At 42.7% G+C, this 23,049-nt stretch overlaps 1 protein-coding gene and 1 long non-coding RNA gene across 8 annotated transcripts in view; one reads left to right on the top strand and one right to left on the bottom strand.

Annotated features, from left to right (window-relative positions):
• Positions 1-23,049, top strand: part of szt2 (SZT2 subunit of KICSTOR complex) — a 138,319-nt gene that overhangs the window by 84,661 nt on the left and 30,609 nt on the right. For 4 of the 7 annotated variants that reach the window (XM_037768963.1, XM_037768966.1, XM_037768967.1 and 1 more), the window contains 11 exons: positions 1,630-1,829; positions 3,950-4,116; positions 4,936-5,051; positions 5,216-5,348; positions 5,564-5,694; positions 9,310-9,357; positions 10,966-11,087; positions 13,134-13,319; positions 18,343-18,598; positions 18,728-18,807; positions 22,091-22,216. In XM_037768963.1, the coding sequence (XP_037624891.1) occupies positions 1,630-1,829; positions 3,950-4,116; positions 4,936-5,051; positions 5,216-5,348; positions 5,564-5,694; positions 9,310-9,357; positions 10,966-11,087; positions 13,134-13,319; positions 18,343-18,598; positions 18,728-18,807; positions 22,091-22,216 (1,565 nt within the window). The remainder of the gene's footprint in view (positions 1-1,629; positions 1,830-3,949; positions 4,117-4,935; positions 5,052-5,215; positions 5,349-5,563; positions 5,695-9,309; positions 9,358-10,965; positions 11,088-13,133; positions 13,320-18,342; positions 18,599-18,727; positions 18,808-22,090; positions 22,217-23,049) is intronic. The other 3 variants (XM_037768961.1, XM_037768964.1, XM_037768965.1) reach the window with 3 other exon arrangements.
• LOC119487915 lies at positions 2,324-9,862 on the bottom strand. The gene is made up of 4 exons (XR_005206809.1): positions 9,852-9,862; positions 9,696-9,698; positions 3,161-3,374; positions 2,324-2,334 (listed from the first exon to the last, which is right to left on the bottom strand). It is a non-coding gene; the product is annotated as an uncharacterized LOC119487915 (long non-coding RNA).

The raw sequence follows: 23,049 nt of genomic DNA, 5'->3' as shown, positions 1-23,049 counted from the left end.
AAGCCCGTCTGTTAAACAGTGTTGGCCGCGGCCGGAGGACGCGGGGGAGACCGTAGTTTTGGTCTCCAGGACCGGAGTCTCTGCTGTACTCTGCTCCTCTGCCTGCCTTCACTCACACACTGCACTCGTTCTCACTCTTTTGCTCCACCTCTCATGTGCATGCGTGCACACTCCACACTGCAGAAGAGTCAGTTTAGCTCTGAGAATATCTAGTGAATGTTCAGTGGACGTTTGTGCAGAAATAACTGCTGCAGCTCCTCCAGACCAACAGAGGTTTCCTGTGTCTTGTGAAGTGACGGGGCTCTGCAGAGAGAAACGTTATCGTCTCCGACCAAAACTCCTGTGCCTCCCCTGTTCCCTCCGGCCACGGTCGGGAGGCTGAGGCAGGAAAAGCCAACACTAGGATCAGCATTGATTCATGGAGAGACCTTCATCTGGTCAGCTAACATTACTGCCAAGCAGCTGAAATATAGAGTGATATTGTGCTTTTAGCTGACGTGTGTCGCCTCACTGTTTTGAGTGATACTCGTTCATGTCTATGTAGAGCGAGCGCGAGCCCGAGCAACAGGACGCTGACTTTCGTTGACTTAACGGCCACAGGTGCACTCAGCCAAACATCAGTGTCTTCCGCTTTCTCCGGGCTCCGTCCTTCTCTCTTTGCTGCAGCTGCTGCCCTCCAGACCAAAACACGCCGGCTGCATACGTCACACACACTCGCGATGCTCGTTCATGTCTATGTAGAGCGAGCGCGAGCAACGGGACGCTGACTTTCGATGACTTCGCTGTTAACAAGCAATTTCTGATTCTTACAAACAGTCCCTTTAACAGAGGATATTACATATCTCAAAAATGTAATACAAATTACAAATAATAAATGAGATTATGATTTTTATTTACATCATTCATGCGGCCACAATCTGGAATTTGGCTTTTCTCCTTGACATAGGGTTAAACTCAGGGATTTAACATAACACAACAATCTGTTAACTTTCAAACAATATATTCCATTTCAGCCAAATAAATTATAACGGTGCAAAATCCATATTAAACTCACATCCCTCTTCTTTGTTCTGCCTGGAATTGTTTGAAGGGAAAAGGGAGGGTTCAGGCCTGAAGGGCAGAGTTCTATAATCTAGGGCGAGGGGTCGAATTAGGAGTGGCATTCTATACCATGCTTGCAGGTGGGGGTGGAGACTCGTGATTTAACAAAAAGTCCACAATGTAATGTAATCCAGTACACTAGCACACATTTACATCAACTTCTCTCTGACACGCTGCCAACAAAAACGTAACCTGGCTTAACAAAGATATTTTTAATTGAAACGCTATTTGTATCATATTATGTTGCCCAGGTGTACATGACATGAAGTGTGCGTGCGTGCTACCACAGGCTAATCACACAAATCTCAAGTACATGTTGTGAACACATCCACTATATTTACATCATTGAAGGCCCCCAGTTTCACTGTGAGAATAATAAAAGCTAAGGAAGACAAACTCGCTATTTGCCAAAAACAGTGTCTTTAGCTTATGTTATGTGTTCTTTATTGGTGAAAACATACAAATTGACTTTATTCAGTTATAAATGTTACTTGTTTGTGATCGTCTGTGTCTAAAATGTGTCTTCAGGACTGTTGATTCCTTTGCCTGAGGTGAGAGAATCGAAGGACAGCCCCAGGCAGCGCAGTGGCTCCCGGGTCTTTAAAAGCAGCCCTTCTCCCATCACCTTAACCCAAGCTGTGGGGAGCGCCCCCATCACGGGGACCAGCACACCCGAGTCCACCACACCCACCAGCAAGAGCACCCGCAGGAGCTTCTGGGACATACTGGTCAGTTCCTCCAGAGATTGAAGGCTGTAATCTTGGTGTAGCCCAATCACTGGCTACATTAGAATTTAGTACAAATCTCATAGACACATTATTGTAAATGGGATGTGTAACTGAGTTAAATGAATATTATAGTTATACTATGATTTCCTATAATTTGCTGACTGAAACCACCTACCTATATTATTCACCGTGTTTTCACGTGTCAGTTCACCATTTATAGTTTCATAGCAACAGACTAATGTGTCTTGAACAATTATAATCAAATCCTAAATTGATCATTTAAAACAAAAACAAAAAATCTAAGTAAAGTTGCCAATAATAACATTTGGCAATTATTTCTAATGGTGAATTGGTGAAATAATTCTTCAGTTTTAAAATGGAATTAATGACGTGATTTGAGAAAGCTTTTTAAATGACTGTGTTTACTGATGTGTCTGAGTATCGTGTTCCATCTTAAAATGTCTGTTTGCCTGCTTTAATATTTACAGTCTACTCTTTGTGATTGCTATACTTTAGAGTTGGTTGTCTTTAGTTTACAGATGTGGAAGCAGTGTGCCACCTAATAATTAAATGATGCCCAACCCACAGAGCAGCAACTGATCAATGTATTAGTTGATTTGAATTCAAAAACAGAAATGTCTATGATAGTTAAAGTGGCAAACTCCAGACTGCAAACCTCTGATGGGGTCCCAGAGGTCACTTCTAATTCCAATCCTGTTCCCTATTCATATTAACATTGAGGCATACGGTATATTACCAGTTTTTATTATTATGCAGATGAAATCATCTACTGGTCTGTACAACCCATAGAGAGTTGACAGTCTTAGATATTCAGAGCTCAAATTCTTGTCATAGGTCATAGATGCTCATTTTTGAATTAAGCTACCTGAATTATTAGCCTATAGACCCCTTTTCTGTTAGGAAACATGTTGGAGGCAGGATCATTCTTTGAACACGTTGGCTAGCTTTTAACAATGTCTTTCTGAATACGTACAGTCACTCACTCTCAGGGACCTTAAGTGTTGGTGTTAAGACAGACACTTATCAAAAAAAGAGTCTTACAATATCGGCAAAGTGTTTCGGAGATGGAGAGAAAATGTTGCTAATAATTAAGCTAATGCTAACCGCAGCCAAAGGCTCACGACTGAAGGCTAAACTATTAGCAACATTTTCTCTCCATCTCTCTAATAGTTTAGTCTATTAACAACATTTTCTTTCCATCTCTCTAATAGTTTAGTCTATTAACAACATTTTCTATCCATCTCTCTAATAGTTTAGTCTATTAGCAGCATTATCGCTCTATCTCTCTATTAGTTTAGTCTATTAACAACATTATCGCTCTATCTCTGTAATAGTTTAGTCTATTAACAACATTATCGCTCTATCTCTGTAATAGTTTAGTCTATTAACAACATTATCGCTCTATCTCTGTAATAGTTTAGTCTATTAACAACATTATCGCTCTATCTCTGTAATAGTTTAGTCTATTAACAACATGTTCTATCCATCTCTCTAATAGTTTAGCCTATTAACAACTTTTTCTCTCTAATTACAGGTAGCAGAAGATTAAGCTAAACTATTAGAAACGTTTTGTCTCCGTCTTTGAAGCGCCCCACCGATATTTTTGCTCGCTAGAGCCTTGAATCACAGTTTGTCATCTCAGATGTATGCGATATCAATCCTGGCACCCAACAACATAGCAAGATGACATTTTGGATGTGTAACTTTAGCCCAATACTCTGAGTGTTTGCCTCCAGTCTTTCCTCTGTTTTGCCTCCAGCTAACGCTGTGACGTAATCATGACGTCGGCTGTAAGGCAGCTTTATTTGTATAGCACATTTCAACAACAGGGCAATTCAAAGTGCTTTACAGAAACATTCAAGAACATTGCGACAAAGTGCAAAAGATCATTAAGACATAATTAAAACAGTTATAAAAACATAAAAACATTAAAACATTAAAAATTAGAAAATAAAAACAAGCTAAAAATAATAGGGTGTAAAAGGGTGTGAGCCAGTGCATAACTTGAGATCCTCGGATGGAGCGTTGTTGATTGTTCCTACTATACACAGAGCTTTTATTGGGTATTTGTGGCTTTGTGTTCCTGTCTATCCTTGCAGAGTAAACCAGATTCATCAGAGCTTGGGAGCCCAAAGACAACGGATGACATCGTGCAGGAAAAAGGAGAGGAGGGCCGAGCGACGCGACGAAGACACAAGACGGAGAACGTAAAGCAGCAGTGGAGCCAGGAGAAAGCTATGGCTGTCGAGCTGGAGCAGGCCCAGAGGTGGGGGATAACTGAAACTTTAATGTCACTGCATTGAATTATTACCAATGAGTGCTAAAGATTTGACCACAAAAAGATCACCTCTTTTTGCAATTAAGAGTCATGTAGAAAGGATTTCCTAATGTAATGCTAATATTTTATATTACTGAAAGAGAAAAGAGGTCTCTGAGTGGGCGGGCAGTGTACATGTTTGATTGACAACCCACTGTACACTACGTATGCAGCAACCAACTGGCAGTAATACAAATTTCGAGACTAGCTGGTGAACATAGTGGAGCATTTAGCAGCTAAAGAGACGGATGTTTTTTTTTCTCAGGAGTTGGTGGAGACCAAACACAGAGCTACAGTAGAGACAATGTTGGACTTACATTCATCGATTGGACTCGATGCAGGTTTTCATGTTAAAAACTGCTACGGCTGATTAGCTAATAAGCTATCTAGTCTTCAGACTGACTCTAGCACTGCAGTTTTTCCCTGGTGGGTTCTTGTTTGCTTTTTCAAGAAGCCAAGGACACATTCATGTGGGTTAGTTTGTGTTTTACTGTTAGCTACCTGTACTTCTCTATGGTGTGCACATTTATTATGGTCTATATATAAGGATGTGTTGTTTTCTCCTACATCCGTTTTAACATCTGGCCAGGGACAACAGATACACAGAGACTACAGTGCCATGGGTAGTGGCAGTGTCATAAATTTCCTCTAGAGCACTAGCCTGAAATCTCAGCACCTGTCAAAGAAATCACTGTATTGACAGAGACCAACACACCTTTAAACCATTCAGTGTTCCGGCACCTGTTAAAATGTCCTAATGCAGTATAGGTGTTTGTGGCTGTGTAGGAGGCAGGTGTCTCAACTGGAAGAGGGAGATGCAGGCACTCTACACCCCGTCTATCAGCTTACCTGCCAGCCATGGATCACTTTCATGGCTAATCTTGGTAAGTGTTATTTTAGTCTGATATTTTCTGCCAGAATGGGAAAAAAAATGATTTGAGAAAAGACTGCATCTTCTGACGATGAGAGCTTTTCTATTCCGTATGCTGAAGTATCTCTCACTATCGGTATCTCTTTCTCTCCTTCTGACCTGGCTGCTGGAGAACAGGCTGCCCCTCCATTCAGCAGTGCACGGCTGAAATGGCTTCGCACTTCCTGCTGCCTTCCATCTTGGCAGAGATTGTCAGTTTGGTCAGTTCACTGGCCAGCGACACAACAGTGAAGGCATTTGAAAAGACAAGGTGAATTGTTTGTACTGTTTACCGGGGGTAGGGGGGGTGTAAATTCTGTACATAATGCTACAATACATAACACAATATATGTAGAGAAATATAAGTAAATAAAAAGAACAAATGATAATATAAGAAATGTGTACAAATATTTGCAATAAGACGTGCAATATATAACATACAATATATCACAATCATGGTTTTCTCTGTTTCTTAAACCTTTTTAGCTGTCCCCCATCTGGAGACATGTTCATACCCCTCCCTCTTGTCCAGAGCCTCAGCCAACCTCCAGACGCTACAAGGAGCTTCATTCTCATTGGCCGCAACTTCCACCAGTGGCACTGTAGCACAGAGCAAGGTAATTGCTAAAGCCAGCGTCTCTAATCATTCACCTGCTGCCGATGCTACCCAATGCTCTTCCTCTGCACTGCTTATAAAACTGCACAGTACACACAATATTATCAACCCATAATGCAACATGATCATCTATAGTCACTTTGGTTTCTTTTGAAATACTCACTCATGCCCGTTTACTTCTTTTTTTCCAGTTTGTAAGTTTTGCGTGTAGAGGCCAAGTCCTAAGAAGTAACTACAAATACAAATTCAAAGACAACTGCAACAGCAAATTCATTTAGTACTTTTATATATCCATGACATGGGTGAATAAGAAGCTAGCAAGTGCTTCATTTAAAGCTGAAGGAGGCAAGATTGGAGCAAATCTGATTAAAAAAAGTTATTTTTATAAAAGGGTCGCTATATCGTGACCGTAGTTCATGAGACAGGTAATCTGAAAACAATCATGTGCCTCGGTGTCCTCCGGTGTCCTCCGGTGCTCCTAATGGCATCTGCAAGATTTCACAGACCGGAGAGCTGAGAGCTGACCTGGGGTCTGCTGTCTAGCTACCGTCTATGAGACAGTCAAATACTCGCAAACTCCGACCGAACGGAAAAAATGTTTTGCCTACTGGAGCTTTAACAAGATTTTGACCTCTACAGTATGTTAGGTTGTTTTCTGTGTGTCATCACAATGTTAAAATTACAGAACAGATTTCCATGAAACTTCATGGACTAAACTGAACCAACCAAGTAGAGTAGTGAAGCTGTCCCAGAAATATGATATTCCTGCAAATGGCCATTTGAAGGTGTAAAATTGTAACAATAGCCTTGTTTTTTTCCTCAACACAGAAACAGTTTCCTAGTACCACTAGCAGAAGGTTGTGTTCTGGCTGTGGATACAAACATTTACATTTGAAAATACCTCTGAGAGATTGTTGCTGACCTGTAGCCTCATCACAAACTCTTTTTCTTATAACCGTTTGTTAATGGAGGCAGTCCAGACTTTTTGGACTGGGGTGGCCCAAGTGGGGCACTGCCTTAAGGCTGGCCGACACCAAAAGATTTTTCAAATCTTAATAGATTTGGAAAATGTGAGAGAGCCCACACATAACGACAGGTTATGTTAAATTTAACAGTTTTGTTCCTATGGTGTGTAATGAGCATCGTTTTGGCCACAACACCACACACTAACAGATTCATTCATCAACAACAAGAGTCCAGACTTAATCTCACAATCTCTCTCCTCAAGCATGATTTTAGTGTAAATAAACACGACGGACGACGGGCAGGAAGAATTAGCGATGTTAGTTTTTACTTTGAAGTGAAAATTCATGAAGGATGGATGGATGAAGTCATGGAGACAAGTTAAATAATCGTGTTGTTGCCACAAATCAACAAGTTGGTCCTCCATTTCTGAGCTCCATCTTCATACTACTTTACGTTTTGCATTAGCTCATGCATTAGCCGCGGCCGACATGATGGCGATGGTTGTCTTTCCGCTTCAATTGGCTATCGTTCTTTCCCACGTGACTGCGTCATCGGCTGTCCTCGGGGTTCCCCACATACATCAGGATATCTAAACGTTAATATTTACGATGGGGCGGCACGGTGGTGCAGTGGTTAGCAATGTCATTTGAATCTGGCTTGGGGCCCTTCTGTGTGGAGTTTGTATGTTCTCCCCGTGTTAGCGTGGGTCTTTTTTGGTCCAAAGACATGCAGGTTAGGTTCATTGTTGACTCTAAATGTCCCGTAGGTGTGAATGTGAGTGTGAATGGTTGTCTGTTTCTATGTGTCAGCCCTGTGATAGTCTGGAGACCTGTCCAAGGTGTACACCGCCTTCTCCCAATGTCAGCTGGTATCTGCTACAGCCCCCCGTGACCCCTAACGGGTTAAGCGGTTGCAGGTGATTGATGGATGGTTTTTGATTTGAGATCAGTACGGCCAAGATGGACTTCCGAGCCGATCGGGGGATGTAAAAAAAACACTTTTAACATACCTCTCACCACAGGAACATCTGGAAAGATAATCTTTAGAACCATCAAAAATCGGGGCTTTGCTGACCATCGTTGGGAGGGGGGAATCGGGCCCAAAATCGGCTTGATTCTTGTGTGTGCCCGCCATTATGCAGTGGTGGCATGAAGCACACACACACACACACACACATACACACCGTACAGTATGTGCAGCAAAAAGTGTACTCGCATTTTTCAGGAGCGATAATTAGCCAGAAAAGACAAGGGCAAAACAAGTAGCCCAGATTCCTCAGAGTTTCTTGACGCACGTGGGTGTTCACTCCACTCCAAATCAAACCAAAAATCTAATTCTTACACACTGAGGGCGTGACGAATAAATGACACGAAAATGTGAAATACATACCTGCGTATATTATATGGTGGTGTGTAAAGGCCTTTATTCAGTTTTTTTGGCAGGCTAGGCGCTACTCCATTGCATTGCTGCCTCTCAGGGTTAAGACACCTATAAACGAAAGTCCGGTTTACTCATCAAACGGTTGGTTTGACCTCAGGTCCCGCCTCTGACTGGGCAGAAAGCCAATCATAGTTTTGGATTTCATGGGAGGCACCCCAGGCCAATCCCTGGATACACCCCTCAGTGGAGGCATATTTGGTTTAACCAGTCTACTCCTTTCTTTAAAACAATCTGTAGTGTTTTTTGTTTTAACTCAGTAAAAACTCAAAACAATGGGCCTCAACCTGATAAAACCCACTTTACTACTCTATCGGTCAGAATATTCTGTGGTTACTGCAATGTGGGACCTCTTCTTTAAAGGTATTTTATATGTAACGTGTCGGTTGGTGTCTGTAAACACACAACATTCAAAGTTGGCTGAGAGAGAGGGAGAGCGGCGATGGTCGAGTGAGCTATATCGTGAATGAAGAGAGGGAGCGATGTTATTTTTATTAAATTATTAATTATAATTATTAATTAGTGACAAAGCGGAGGTATTTGACCACCTGAATAGGCTGCACACCCTGAACACTGTTATTGCCCCCCCCCCCCCCTCCCGTGCCGAACACAGCAAAATAACAAGAAAAGAGTAAAAATCCAGGCAGAGGGCTGCAGGGTATCTGGAGCTACAGACACCACCACACACTTCTAGTGGATCAGAAGTGATGATTGATTGTTGATAATTATTTCTGTATCAGTCTATGCATTGTTTTTTAGGAAATTTCTGCATATTATACCTTTAAGTCAATAGTCTGATAGTAAAGGAAAACCAATGTACAGTGCATTTTAAATGACAGTGTAATGAAGTTGAAATGGAAAACAACACATGACAGGATGTGGTGAGGGTATCCAGAGGAGCTGCTAATCATTCATGTTTATGAAGGCCTATATGAGTGTGTAAAGACTTCTACCAGCAGCATGTTGCTAACCCCTGTTTAACCTCATCTGTAGTGTACAGGAGGAGGTCTGAGCATGACTGTTTTGTGTCCCAAGCTTTCAACATGCTCTCCTTGCTGTTGCTCTTTCTTTCTGTGCTTCTTTTGTCCATGCTGACAGCTGTCTAACATAACTGTGTTATTTTGCAAGTGTCTGCTTCCATCAGTTTGTGTCGAGCTGTGTGTTTCACTGTCCATGCCGCCTTGCTGTTTGTACCATCTCTGTTTGCCTACAGAAGACAGTTCAGATGAGGAAAACACCCCAGTGCTAAATAGGTTCACACGTAAGTTTACCTTTCAGCTTAACACATTGATGCTGATGGGATGTTTGAAATTGCTGTTTTTTGTTTTTTGTTTTTTTTTAATAGAAATATAGTGCTTAATATATATTTTGGATTTTCTTTAATAAATGTATGTATTTGTTAACAGACAACATACTTAAAAGTGGACAAAAGACAAGTAGCTTTCAAACTAAAAGGCAGTTCTAATTGCTTTACATCTTTACATAAAACAAAGACAATGAGCCCTATTTTTGTGAATCAAGGTGCGAGGCACAAAGCACAGTCAAGAAGACAAAGGGTGGGAGATATTAGAGAGGTTTATGTGGTATGTACCTCCCCACCCACTGACCGACGCTCTCGCCTGATAAAATAACAAACTTCAGCGCCTGCAGCTTTTGCTCATTAAAGGGACTGTTTGTCACTTCTTACACGTATGAATAATTGCTGGTCGGTGTCCTATGCGCGCTCGCGTGTGGCTACGCTGTTCAGACTCAGACTCCAACACAAACTACATGGAAGCACCAAAACCGCAAAGTTCTATCTAGTGAAGCCCGTCTGTTAACAGTGTTGGCCGCGGTCAGAGGACGTTGGGGAGACCGTAGCTTTGGTCTCCAGGGCCGTAGTCTCTGCTGTACTCTGCTCCTCTGCTCCTCTGCTTGCCTTCATTCACACACCGCACTCGTTCTTGCGCTTTCGCTCCACTCTCACGTGCATGCCCGCACACTCCACACTGCAGAAGAGTTAGTTTAGCTCTGAGAATATCTAGTGAATGTACAGTGGACGTTTGTGCAGAAATAACTGCTGCAGCTCCTCCAGACCAACAGAGGTTTCCCGTGTCTTGTGAAGTGACGGGGCTCCGCAGCGAAAAACGTTATCGTCTCCGACCAAAACTGCAGTGTCTCCCCTGTTCCCTCCGGCCGCGGTCGGGAGGACAGGGTCAGACCCGAGGCTCATTGATGCACGTGGGGAGTGAAGGCTGGCCCGTGTTGTCAGATCCAATAGAAGAGCTACTGGAGCTCAAACTGCTGAAAAAGTTAATGCTGGTTCTGATAGAAAGGTGTCAGAACACACAGTGAGGAGCAGTTTGTTGCGTATGGGGACCGGTCAGGGTGCCCATGCTGTCCTAATGTTATGGCTGATCGGTGTATATAGATACTGGAAATTGAACAATATCCTTAAAATGTTACAGTATTGTGGAATGCAAAGAATAAACACTCTCCATGTGTTTTCTCTCCCACTGATAATGTTCAGCGCATTTTTCCTTCTACAAAAGGCTGGAATTTCCACGCCAGCATTACTGTTTGCTCTAATCGGTAAAGCTTTCACTCATTTGTTAGCCAAACCTCGGAGACCTCTCACAGAGTCCTGAGTAATTCAGTGCATTTGGCTTCTGGGCTGATAAAGACCCACAGAGCAGTTCCCCAGTTAATGTGCCAATGAAAATTAATGACATGTGAAAAGCTGATCGCAAAGTCATGGTACGGTGCCGTCCATTGACTGTAATCCAACAGTTTGGTTAAGAACAGATGAAGGAATGTCCTGACAGTCAGTAGAGAGTCGGCGTTCTGTCTGGCTGTGATTCATATTCATGTTTCTCTCTCCTCTGCCCAGCTCATAAGGGCTTCCAGCGCTTCGAGGCTCTGGAGCAGAGCGATTGGTTCAGTCCGAGCCAGGCCGGAGCAGGACTGGCTCCCCGCCAGAGGTTCCTCTTCATCTGCATCCTGGACAAAAAGGTGACTATAGGCATATGTGAATGTCCCTCAGGCCAAGAGAACAAGACAGAGTTCTTCCAAATACAAAAGCTCCTGATTGTTTCAGCTGTGAATACATCTCTGACCACTCAATTACAGTGTTAAATGTCCCTCCCTGGTCCTCTTGTCCATTTAACGGCTGCTTCATCAAAAAACGTCTGCATCTGCTGTTGGCATGCAGATCATTATTTGTCCAGGTTTTGACACACACATCTGTCTATGAGATTTCTTTCTTTGACTCCAACTGTGGACCACCAGAAGCAGAGCAGCAGGGGGTGGGGGGGTTAATGGCACTGACTAATTCATAATATTTTTTTTTGTGTGAATCAGTTATTAAATGGGGACAGTTTTCACACTCTGACAACTTGTCTTACCTGAGCTTTAAAGGTGCAATATGTAAGATCTGGCCAGAATTGAAGCAGCAGAGCTAGGCCTCCGCCATTTTGGACTGAAAGCGACTACCGAACGTCAGTAAATCGTCCGCCTACAAAATGTTGTACAAAAGTAAAACTAAATAATTTCTCTTCTATTGTCATATATTTAATGTCGTTACCGAAAAGTCCTGTGTTGAACAATGACAATATTATGAATATGCACACTATTTACTTACTCACTTATTTAATTATTAGACTTTTTTGCTTCCCAGAGGAATATAAAGTGAGCAATGGACATAAATGGATTTTGAGAGAAATCTCAAACTTGTTCATGTCAAGGATCCAAAATGGAGTCCAACAGACCACAGACCATGGATGTAGAAGAGGGTCCAGTAGACTACAGACCATGGATATAGAAGAAGGTCCAATAGACCAAGGACCATGGATGTAGAAGAGGGTCCAATAGACCACAGACCATGGATGTAGAAGAAGGTCCAATAGACCACAGACCATGGATGTAGAAGAGAGTCCAATAGACAACAGACCATGGATGTAGAAGAGGGTCCAGTAGACCACAGACCATGGATGTAGAAGAAGGTCCAATAGACCAATGACCATGTATGTAGAAGAGGGTCCAATAGACAACAGACCATGGATGTAGAAGAAGGTCCAATAGACCAAGGACCATGGATGTAGAAGAGGGTCCAGTAGACCACAGACCATGGATGTAGAAGAGGGTCCAATCTCTGGATTCAGCTGTTAGTTCATTTTACAACTTTTAGGACGTAATGATTTAAATGAGGGTTATTTAAGTGTTCGTACTGGGAAGATGATTTACCTAAAAAAAAAAATCATCCCCTGATTTACAGACGTATCTTCATACATTCATGGCTATGGACTCGTTGGCGTTTTTAGACCAAAATGGCGGCAGCGCAACCGCAGTGCCTTCTAGCAGCTGTCTTTTGTTCTATACACTTTGTTTTCGTTTCGTCCCCCCCGCCACCAGGAGACAAGTGGGCAGCAGCTCCGGGAGTTCAGTTAGCGGTTAGCTTTAGTAACTTGGATTCAAGCAGCTCAAACCCCAGCGCCGGGATTCACAGCGGGCTGGTGGGGCTGGGTCTAACCTGTGTAACGGCAGCAACAGAAAGTTTGCTGATCCGGTGGGGAGTCGGGGCGGTCCCACTGGATCAGACCCCGATGCTGGGGTTTGCACTGGCTGAATTTGTGTGTCTACAGCTCCGCTAACTGAAGATCTGTCTCCCGGCAAAAGTACCAGTTGTTGAAGAAGCGTACACGGAGCGCACAGACCCGGTTAGTGGCACAGTAATCATACAGATGGCTAATGTAAACTATAGGCCGACGCCATACGTAAAGATTATAAGATAGCAGTGTTGTTTACCGAGGACTGTAAATTGAGATCATATGGACGCAGTAGTACAGGTGAAATGCTGACCCCTACTTGATTGGAGCATGTAGCTACATCTTACACATTACACCTTTTAAAAGCTAGAGAGGTGCAACCATAACATGATACATACATGTGTGTGATGCCTTCACTGCTCTGGTGTTTATATGCCACAACTTGTGTAAGTGCAAGCATCGTATGTGTGTGTTTGACTTGTCATGTGTCATATTGTAACCCTCACTGCTTTAGGTGACGCTGTACAGCTATAACTGGTCTGTGGACCTGGGCGCCTCTCTGAATCGTGAACTGGTCCGCCTCGTGAAGTGGCAGAATGCGAGGGCTCATGTCGTTCACTGCCTGCTCAACCAGAAGATGGGCCTCTTCCACCACTACTGCTTCTCCGATGCACCCATCCACGAAATGGACTCCAAGCAGGTAAAGACACTGACTCAGCTCCTAAGGTGAAGCGTTGACAGCAGAAAAAGAAATTGGCAATCTCTCTTTACATCAGCTACATTTCTAATGCTGTATCTTTCTTTGAAATAAAGTGCAGTGGAAATTGCTCCAGTTTTTAGAATGGAAGGAATTTAAAGTTTTTTGAGGCGCTGGAACACATCAGGATTAGGAGTAAAGTTTTAATGTTTTTACAAGTTCTAACTCAAGGCATCCATTACTACTTTTTCTGTCAACAGAAAAATAAAATGAGACACACAGATCTTAACAGGACTTTTAGGATGAAATCAAAATGTCCTCCGTCAACATTCGCTACCTCATGTACAGCACATTAGACTGCTTTTACAGACATGCTGACACACTTTTAAATGTGTCACTAAAAAGCCTCTGTAATGCCTCCTGTTTCAAACTGCCAGTCAGTGTGCCTGCATACGATGGGGGGTTGGGAGCTGCTGAGGAGAGTGGGCTGCTAGTTCAGGTGGAATCAGCCTGTAAGGGTGACATCTGGATTCACACTGTTGCAGAAGGTAGCAGGTTCCAGGGCACATTTCATACAGCTGTTGTATCCTGGGGAGGAATCCCGGTGGCAAGTGATGATGTCACTACCTGTGTACTAGCAGCCTGTTTGACATGTGCTTCTCATGGTATTCATCATGTTTCTACACTCAGAATGATCTAGTGTACCTGCACTCATGTTGTTTCTACTTGTACCATGATTGGTGAATAGGGTCAAAAATGTAACTAATAGGTCAAACTTCCCAAGTTGATTGCTTACATTTAGACAATTATTTTTTGTATTACAAGATTTCTGAAAAATTCTGCTTAAATATGCAAATGTGGCATTATCTTATCAAAAATAAATCCATAAATCTGAAAATACTGTCAACAGCCATAAATCAGGCTACATATGAGGTGATTTATGGACAAACCCCTCTTTAAAAACCTCATAAAAATGGATAGGAATGAAACTGGAAAGTCTGATGTATGAAAGTGCTACTGAAGTGGAGATTTCTGGCGTCTGAGAAAAAAAACTCAAACGGCCTTTAAAGATATGGATTGTTAAATGCCATACATTTTGCAAGAAACTACAGGTGAATATGGTAAAAACATTTTTTATAAAATTATTATTTAAGGGACTCTCTAGTTTTGGTCGGAGACGATAACGTTTCTCTCTGTGGAGCCCCGTCACTTCACAAGACACGGGAAACCTCTGTTGGTCTGGAGGAGCTGCAGCAGTTATTTCTACACAAACGTCCACTGTACATTCACTAGATATTCTCAGAGCTAAACTAACTCTTCTGCAGTGTGGAGTGTGCGCGCATGCACGTGAGAGGTGGAGTGAGCTGAGCGAGTAACGAGCGCGGTGTGTGAGTGAAGGCAGGCAGAGGAGCAGAGACTCCGGTCCTGGAGACCAAAGCAACAGTCTCTAGTGAAGCTTCACTAGATACAACCAATAGGTTTTGGTGCTTTCGTGTAGTTTGTGTTGGAGTCTGAGTCTGAACAGCGTAGCCACAAGCGAGAGTGCATGGGACACCGACCAGCAATGATTTATACGTGTAAGAAGTTACAAACAGTCCCTTTTAAATATTTAAATATTAAATACTCAAAAATCACCTTTAAGGTACATTTTGAACAGATTAAAAATGTGTGATTAATTTGCGATTAATCGTGATTAATCACGGACAATCAAATTTCGATTGCGATTAAATATTTGAATGGATCGACAACCCTTATTGAAACTATTAACTTAAACTGGATGGCGAGTTATTAGTAAATTGAAGTGAATGTTTGAATTAAAATGTAATCAATTCCAGGTGAAACCAGTGTTCCAGTTGCCATCCAGTAGAAACGCTACCTTCTCTCCCATGCTCCTGTACCCTGTAGCTGCTTTATTCAGGCTTCTTTTCTTTTTGAGTATCTCAGCAAAGCTGCTGGACCTCCTGTATTAAATATGGAGCTGCAGATCAATATGCGACTGATGGACTCGGCAACCCAAACCAAAACAAGATTTCTCAGCCATGTGACTAAGCATTTTTATTCTTCTTGATTCTTACCCCTCTGTATTTCCTATTGATCATATCCTGGAAATACAACCCTGTCACATACACAGCCTTGTTTTTTCAAAATGAAACACTTAACTACCTCAATGCAATTTAGACCTTGTCAGTTTCCATTTATCCTCTTGGATTATTTACGATTAGCTTTGGCATAGAGAGGTCTGAATAGGGAAGTTTTCAGAGTCTGTAGCTTTTTTTTTAAATTGTGCTTCCAGTGACAAAACTGTTTGCTCAGCATATTTAACCACCCGTCTTCCTTCACACTCCTACTCCTGCTCTCCTCAGGAGTCAGCTGTCATATCAACCTCACTGTTCCTACTGGTGAGGAAGAGGACAGTGGTGCAGAAAGACTCCATTTTCAACTTCGAGCCCACTGATTTTCCTTTCCACAGCCGCTGGTCAGAAGCTGGAGAGCCTGACGCAGTGTGAAAGACCATGGGAGCACTTGCTTATTAAGATTTTGCAATGAGGCACTTTTTTTGGGGGGACATTTGGATTGTGACAGTAGGCTAAAGATATATTGATAATTGGGTGACTAAAAGGTTGCTGTGGGTAGAGAAAGCTCATGAGTGTGTGTCCGTCCCCCCCTCCCCTCAACAACTGCTGTTGATGTAAAATAGCAATGTTTTTCCCATCATTTTTAAAGGAGCAGTGTGTAGCATGCGCGTATATAGTCACCTGAAAATAAGAATCATTGTGTTTGTATTGCCTTAAAATGATCCGGTTATATATAGATACGGAACGGGTCCTCTTCACGGAGCCCGCCATGCTTCCACAGTATCCCACAACGGACAAACCAAACACTGCCTCTAGTTTGGTTCATTTGCGTTTTTACATTTTTTCATCAGCCACTGCATTTCTCCTACATGCTTGGCACACGGGAGAATTTCAGTTGTTTGCAATCTGCAACCTCACCCCTAGAAGCAACCAAATCCAACCCTCTACACCTTTAACTACCATGCCAAATACAAGGCCACCGGGCTGCCGGTTTCCCTCATCTCCAGGCTTATTGAAAGAGGCCGGGACGCCTGTCTTGAGCTACAGGGTATGACATGTGGGGTGTAACTGGAGCTGCAGTCGTGCGTTGCTATAGGCTCAATTTCGGCTAGTGCAGACCAGATTTTACTGCGCATGTGTTGTACCCCAAAGATATGACACGATGATGCATGACATTGTTTCTAAAAAAGCCATTTAATGCGCATGCATCAACGTGCGGTGCACTTAAGTGTTCCGGTTTGGGGGTTTGAAAATAAGGTCACCCTAGTTTAGGTGGCGTTGCCTACGTTAATAACTGCCCTTACTGTATACAGTGTTTAGGGGGCGTTACCTATGTTAACTGCCCTTACTGTATACAGTGTTACCTATGTTAATAACTGCCCTTATTGTATACAGTGTTTAGGGGGTGTTACCTATGTTAATAACTGCCCTTACTGTATACAGTGTTACCTATGTTAATAACTGCCCTTACTGTATACAGTGTTTAGGGGGCGTTACCTATGTTAATAACTGCCCTTACTGTATACAGTGTTTAGAGGGCGTTACCTATGTTAATAACTGCCCTTACTGTATACAGTGTTTAGGGGGCGTTACCTATGTTAATAATAAACAATCGGCCACGCGCCTCCAATATATGATCCAGTGGGTTTCATCATTCAGCACACCTGGGTAAGAGCAGATTTGGATGGTTAAGAACGTTTGGTGCATTTAGAGTTGACTTCTATTATTTTTGCTCTTAACAGAAAATTAAGAGAAGAAATGAGAGAATTTTAAGAGAATATTGCTGCACGAGGCCCAATGTGTGTCACGTGGTTGGCAGTAATTTGAGAACGTGCGCAATATCAGCTGATATGTAATGATCAAGTGGGAGGTCTAGGCACACAAACTGTTTCAGCATCTCCAAGTGCACCTGCTGTTGTCGTTCATGTATGTGCAGCAGCGCAAAGTGCAAAAGGGACGAGGGATTCTTATTCCTGAAGGAATCTGTGTTTAATCAAATCTCCACACAAGAAACCTTTGGCCAGCTACTGTTCCAGCTTAGGAATAGCATGGAGGATGCACAGAGTGGGTGGATGGGTTAATAGGGCACAGCAGCTCATTTTGGCCCCAGGCCCCTCTGCAGGTCAATCTGGCCACGGTGACATTGACACAAAGACTGCAACAAGTTTATATTAAGAAAGGTTAAAAACTACAGAAAAATGTCATGTTCAGTGTTGTTCCTTCGTTGTTGTGTGGACCAGGCTGCAGTAGAGATTTATTAGAGCAGCATTTTACAGCAAAGACGACACCAAATGCCCTTTTAGCCTTCCCCCTACGGGCAATTACAAAACAAGCTCAAAGAATAGAAAGAACCAAACTTTTCCTTTCCCTCCGATGGCCCCGCTCTTCATCGCTGCATTACTAATGAGTCCGGACAGAAGGCAGAGTCAGAGCAGCAGAAAATTTGCCTGAACAGAGCTTCATCTGTCATGGTCCTGATGAGAAGCAGAGGGAGCACCAGTGCCCAGTTAGAGCCTCCAGCCTGTAGGCATGGTGCAGCCAGCTCTGCCACACTGGGGCATCTGGGCCCTGAGCTGCTCCGCTGAACTAACTCGCCCAAAAGTTCCTCTCAACAGCAACCAGGGCACACCAACAACGCTCTGGGAGTGGATGTATCCAATAATAATAATAATACCCATCAACAGTGAATCTATTCCAGCATCCGAGTGTTGAAGCTGACCATGCAGACATTAATTCCCCCTACTGTAAGTTTTCAGTGGGATGAAGATGTCATTAACTTAAATATTCCTTATGAGACTTGTTGGATGATGCTTTCACTCTAACAGTGAGCATTATTATTTGAAAGTACCAATCCTCTCTGCTTCTGATGCTTCTTTAGTCTGTCTTTGCTGTCTTTTTGTTCTGCATTCATTGTCAAAACATTCAATTGATGTCCCATCTGTCTCTTCCAGGATCCCAACCCATTCCTGAGCCCCTCCATGGAGCCTGATGCGTTGCTGCGTAGCGCAGTTCCTCCTTTGCCCAGTAAAGAGCAGGGCAGGCTGGGTAGCTCTGGCCGAAGTCTTGCTCCGCTCCACTTCCCCTCTGAGCTGCTTCCCTTTGACGAGGCTCTGAGGGACGTGTGCACCATCCGACCCTTGATGGAGGGGGATGTGGTGGCCCGACATGGCGGCCAGCTCTTGGAGATCAAAGCTGCTGAGCGGAGAGGTTAATACTACTACTACTACTACTGCTACTAATAATAATAATAATAATAATTATATCATTTTTGTCCAATGAGCCCATCAAGCTCCACACTGGACAGGAAGGGTAATGGTTTTGTCTTTGTGCTGACAGAACTGGAGAAACAGATGAAGATAGAGAACCTGTTTGTGACTTGGCAGCAGAGGTCCGCACAGTCCAACATGCCCATCTCCGTAAGTAGCCCACGTCACAGTTCTGAGAGCCTCATGTAGATATAACAAAATGTTTGTAAGTCAGATGTGCTAAATTCAGAACATATCTATTGCCTCCACACGGCTCTCAACATGGCGAAAGCTGAGCAGGCGGCCCGCAGCTAACGGTGCTAACAGCGCTAATGGTACGTGCCCACAGGATCCGTCATTTCCACTTTTCCCATTCATTGTCTATTTAAGCAGCTGTGCAATGCATTCTGGTAGTGCAGTGTTGCGTTTCGAGAGACGGACCGTCACGTTTGCCGCTCCTCATTTGCCGAAAGTTGAGTGCTAGGCTACTCCATGCAAATCAAGGCCGTCCAGCGCGGCTCGCTGCCTCTGGAAACTCCTGAGAACGTTTGAAACTAACCGTTGTCAATCTAAAATGAAGGCAGAGTCAGCCACTGCATGGCTTATATCTCTCCTCAAAAGTTTTCAGAAACATTTCGGTAAACTATTTTCAGAATATGAGAGATAAAAGATTTCCATGTTGCCGCCATGTTGGCTGGTTTGAAGGCCGTGAGCAGACAGCCCAAAGTGAAAGCGTACACAACGGTGCTGACAGAGCTAACAGTGTCTACATGAGGGGACGGCATTATAAGCTGTAACCGACGTATGAGCGCAGTGCAGAGCGGCAGCCACTCACATGCACGAACATGCACTATAAGACACACTGCCTGGCTATGTCAACAAAGCACAGAGGAGCTCTGACTAAATCACACAGAGGCAGAGCGACTTCATTCTCTGCTCAGGTAGACATTATTCCTCTATATCTTTACATAGACAATAGTTGTTTGATGCCATACTAATGCTCATGATATCATATAGAGAACCTTTAAAGGAACAGTGTATAGCATTTAGCAGAATCTATTGGTAGAAATGGAATATAATATTAATAAGTATGTTTTCTTTAGTGTATAATCACCTGAAAATAAGAATCGTTGTGTTTTCGTTACCTCAGAATGAGCCGTTTATATCTTCAGAGGGAGCAGGTCCTCTTCATGGAGCCAGCCGCCATGTTTCTACAGTAGCCCAGAATGGACAAACACTGGCCCTATTGAGGGACATTTGCATTTTCACATTTTCTCATCATTTCAGTTGGCAAGTCAACGCTAGATGCTGCCAAATCCTGCACACTGCACCTTTAATACAGCACTGTAATAATTGAAGGATATGCTGACACCGTAGGGAGAAGTGGACAACATCTGCTCTTCATTCCTCATATACAGAGTAAATGTTTCTTTTTAGAGGCAGCGTGAACAGATCAGATCACATTAATATCTTGTTTTCTGATTTGTGTTTCTGACTCGGGTACAATTATAATTTGAGGTTGTTCAACTTTATTCTATCACTTTTCATGAGGGAAGGTGGACACAGCAGTTCTGGAAGTGTTCAGCAGACGGACAGTGATTGTAATTTGTAGTTTCTTCATTGCGAGAAAACCTTTAAGTACTGTTAATTAACTGTTCGCACACTGTTACTGTTCTTGATCCTTTATGATTAATAGTCATGAAAACTCTTCTTCTGAAAGTATAACACTTTGGTGTTCACTATCAAGACATCAGATGATGTGATTGTTCACAGTTAATCACAATGAATCGCAAATTAATCACACATTTTTTATCTGTTCAAAATGTACCTTAAAGGGTCAAGAGTTTAATCCTCTTATCAACATGGGAGTGGGCAAATATGCTGCTTTATGCAAATGCATGTATATACTGTTTGTATTATTGTAAATCAATTACCAACACAAAACAATGACAGATATTGTCAAGAAATCCTCACAGGTACTGCATTTAGCATAAAACAATATGCTGAAATCATAACATGGCAAATTGCAGCCCAACAGGCAACAACAGCTGTCAGCGTGTCAGTGTGCTGACTTGACTATGACTTGCCCCAAACTGCATGTGATGATCATAAAGTGGGCATGTCTGTAAAGGGGAGACTCGTTGGTACCCAAAGAACCCATTTACATTCACTGATCTGGAGGTCAGAGGTCAAGGGACCTCTTTGAAAATGGACATGACAGTTTTTCCTTGCCAAAATTTACTAATTGGTATCAATGGATTCCTCAGGTCATCTAGTTTTATATGATACCAGTATCTTCACTCTAGCTTTAAAACTGAGCCCACTACAACTGAAAAATCGCACGTTGCGTTAATGCGTTAAAGAAATTGGTGGCGTTAAAACAAATTTGCGTTAACGTATTATTATTGCGTTAACTTTGACAGCCCTAGTTTACACAGAATCTCAGAAAAAGGCTTTTTGTTGTGTGCTTTCAAACAATGTATGGTTTGACAGTGTTGAGAAAGGACTCAACCAGATGTCACCCTAGATAAGCCCAGCCTGTGTTCACACAACTGACTTTACAGAGGTTCATTCCAATGCTAAACACTAAAATGTTTTTGATGGGTTAAGCCAGGTATGAGCCTCTATAGTTACTGTACATGACAGCACCATATGTGATTATGAAGTACAGACTCATGCATGATCATCAAAGGTATTGACATCTGGTGTGGTATCGTACTTTTGCTCATGGGTTTGTTCAGAAAGGTCAAAATGTTGTTAGATATTGGACACATTGAAAAAACATAATGTGAACAATCTAACAGCAAATTGGATCTGACCAGTGAGTCAGAAAGAAGTATTACATTCCTGTACGGTGAAAATAGCCTAATATTATCTAATATTGGAGCTAATTGGACTTGACAAAACCTAGGGGAGTGGTGCCTCTCACTACTTTATGGCTTTAAGGGTTCACAATCAGTTCATTCCTCGGGGAAATCATTTAGTATTGGCTTGTTCCAAAGTGGGGAATATCGGGGCTAATTAAAAAGGTTTCTCTCTTCCACAGTGACATCTCAAGAGAGGTTACATGGTGGCTTAAAATTTATGAATTTGATATTTCAACAGACACCCACAGAGCACTCTAACTCAAGCACATCCAAGAGCCTGACCCGGGTCCAACAGGGCCCCAGCCATCTCCACTGGCAATTGGTTTTAGGTGGATTTTCATGCCACTGGATGAACTAAATTAAATATTAGATGTGATCTGACTGCATGAACGTCAAGCCTCATGTACTTAATCCACTTTAGTATCCATCTGCCCCTGAAAACTGCCAAGTCTTGACTACGATGAGCTACGATATACGGTCCTTAAGACATCATTTTTGAGTCCAAACTTTTTTCTAGTCTTCCCACTTCTCTCAAAGTTCACCCTCTCCAGTGTCATCATCTCATCATAACCTGGATGTCTCAACAGGGGACTGATTTGGAGACTCTGAAGCAGTCGTCCAGGCTGGTCCACTACTGTGCCACCCCTCTCCTCTTTGATCCCGTCTTCCGCAAGCAGATCCAGGAGGAGCAGATTATTCAGCCTCCAGTGAAGGTATGTTTGCCGCCTGACTCAGAGGAAAGTGACAGAAAGAGGAGGTTGTGTCTTGTCTATAGATAGTGGTTTTATGATTCAATACTCACTCAAGTGCATGCATTAACATGCTTCATACATACCACTATTCACTAGCAACACAAACTATATTGATAGTGGAGACAGCTGTACATTTAGCCTCCTGTGTGTTGCAGCACCCTTTGTGATATTTGGTCATATTATTTATTATTGTTTTAATGGCTAATTCAACATGTGACCAATTAGACTCTTGGCGAACACCGGCACATTTGCAGTGATGTTGATCAATGTGCATTGTCCCTGGAAAATAGTAGGGGGTTATTGTGTAAAAATGGACCTGACAAATTTGTCCTGGTCATTCTAATGAATTCATCCATCCATCCATATCAAGGATTCAATGATCATTTATTGTCATTATGCAAAAGCCTTTTCAGTTACTATAGCCTACAATTACCTACTCAATGAGAAGAATGTTTCAGTACTTACATAGCCCAACAAAAATATTTGTTTTGTGAAACATAAATTAAGTGTAGTGTAAATGTAAAGTGCTTAGTGTTTCTCACACATAGACTTTACTTGGGCGGGCCGCCCATATATCAACGGCAGCCTATATTTGACGACCCATTTTAGCATTTTTCATTTAATTTTCTATTTATCCGTCCGAGAGAACGACACCATCCGGGATCGATTAACTAGTGGACTAGTAGCGGCAGAACGCCGCTGGGGAGCGGATGGACAGCTCCGCTCTGCTGGTGCAGCCTCAGGCCTCGCTGTTTTACTGATTCATTTTTCATTGAACATAACAACGTTCTTGT

The sequence above is a fragment of the Sebastes umbrosus genome, chromosome 5 (assembly GCF_015220745.1).
Source record: "Sebastes umbrosus isolate fSebUmb1 chromosome 5, fSebUmb1.pri, whole genome shotgun sequence".
Lineage (NCBI taxonomy): Eukaryota > Metazoa > Chordata > Actinopteri > Perciformes > Sebastidae > Sebastes > Sebastes umbrosus.
This window is presented reverse-complemented; position numbering and strand designations above follow the sequence as displayed.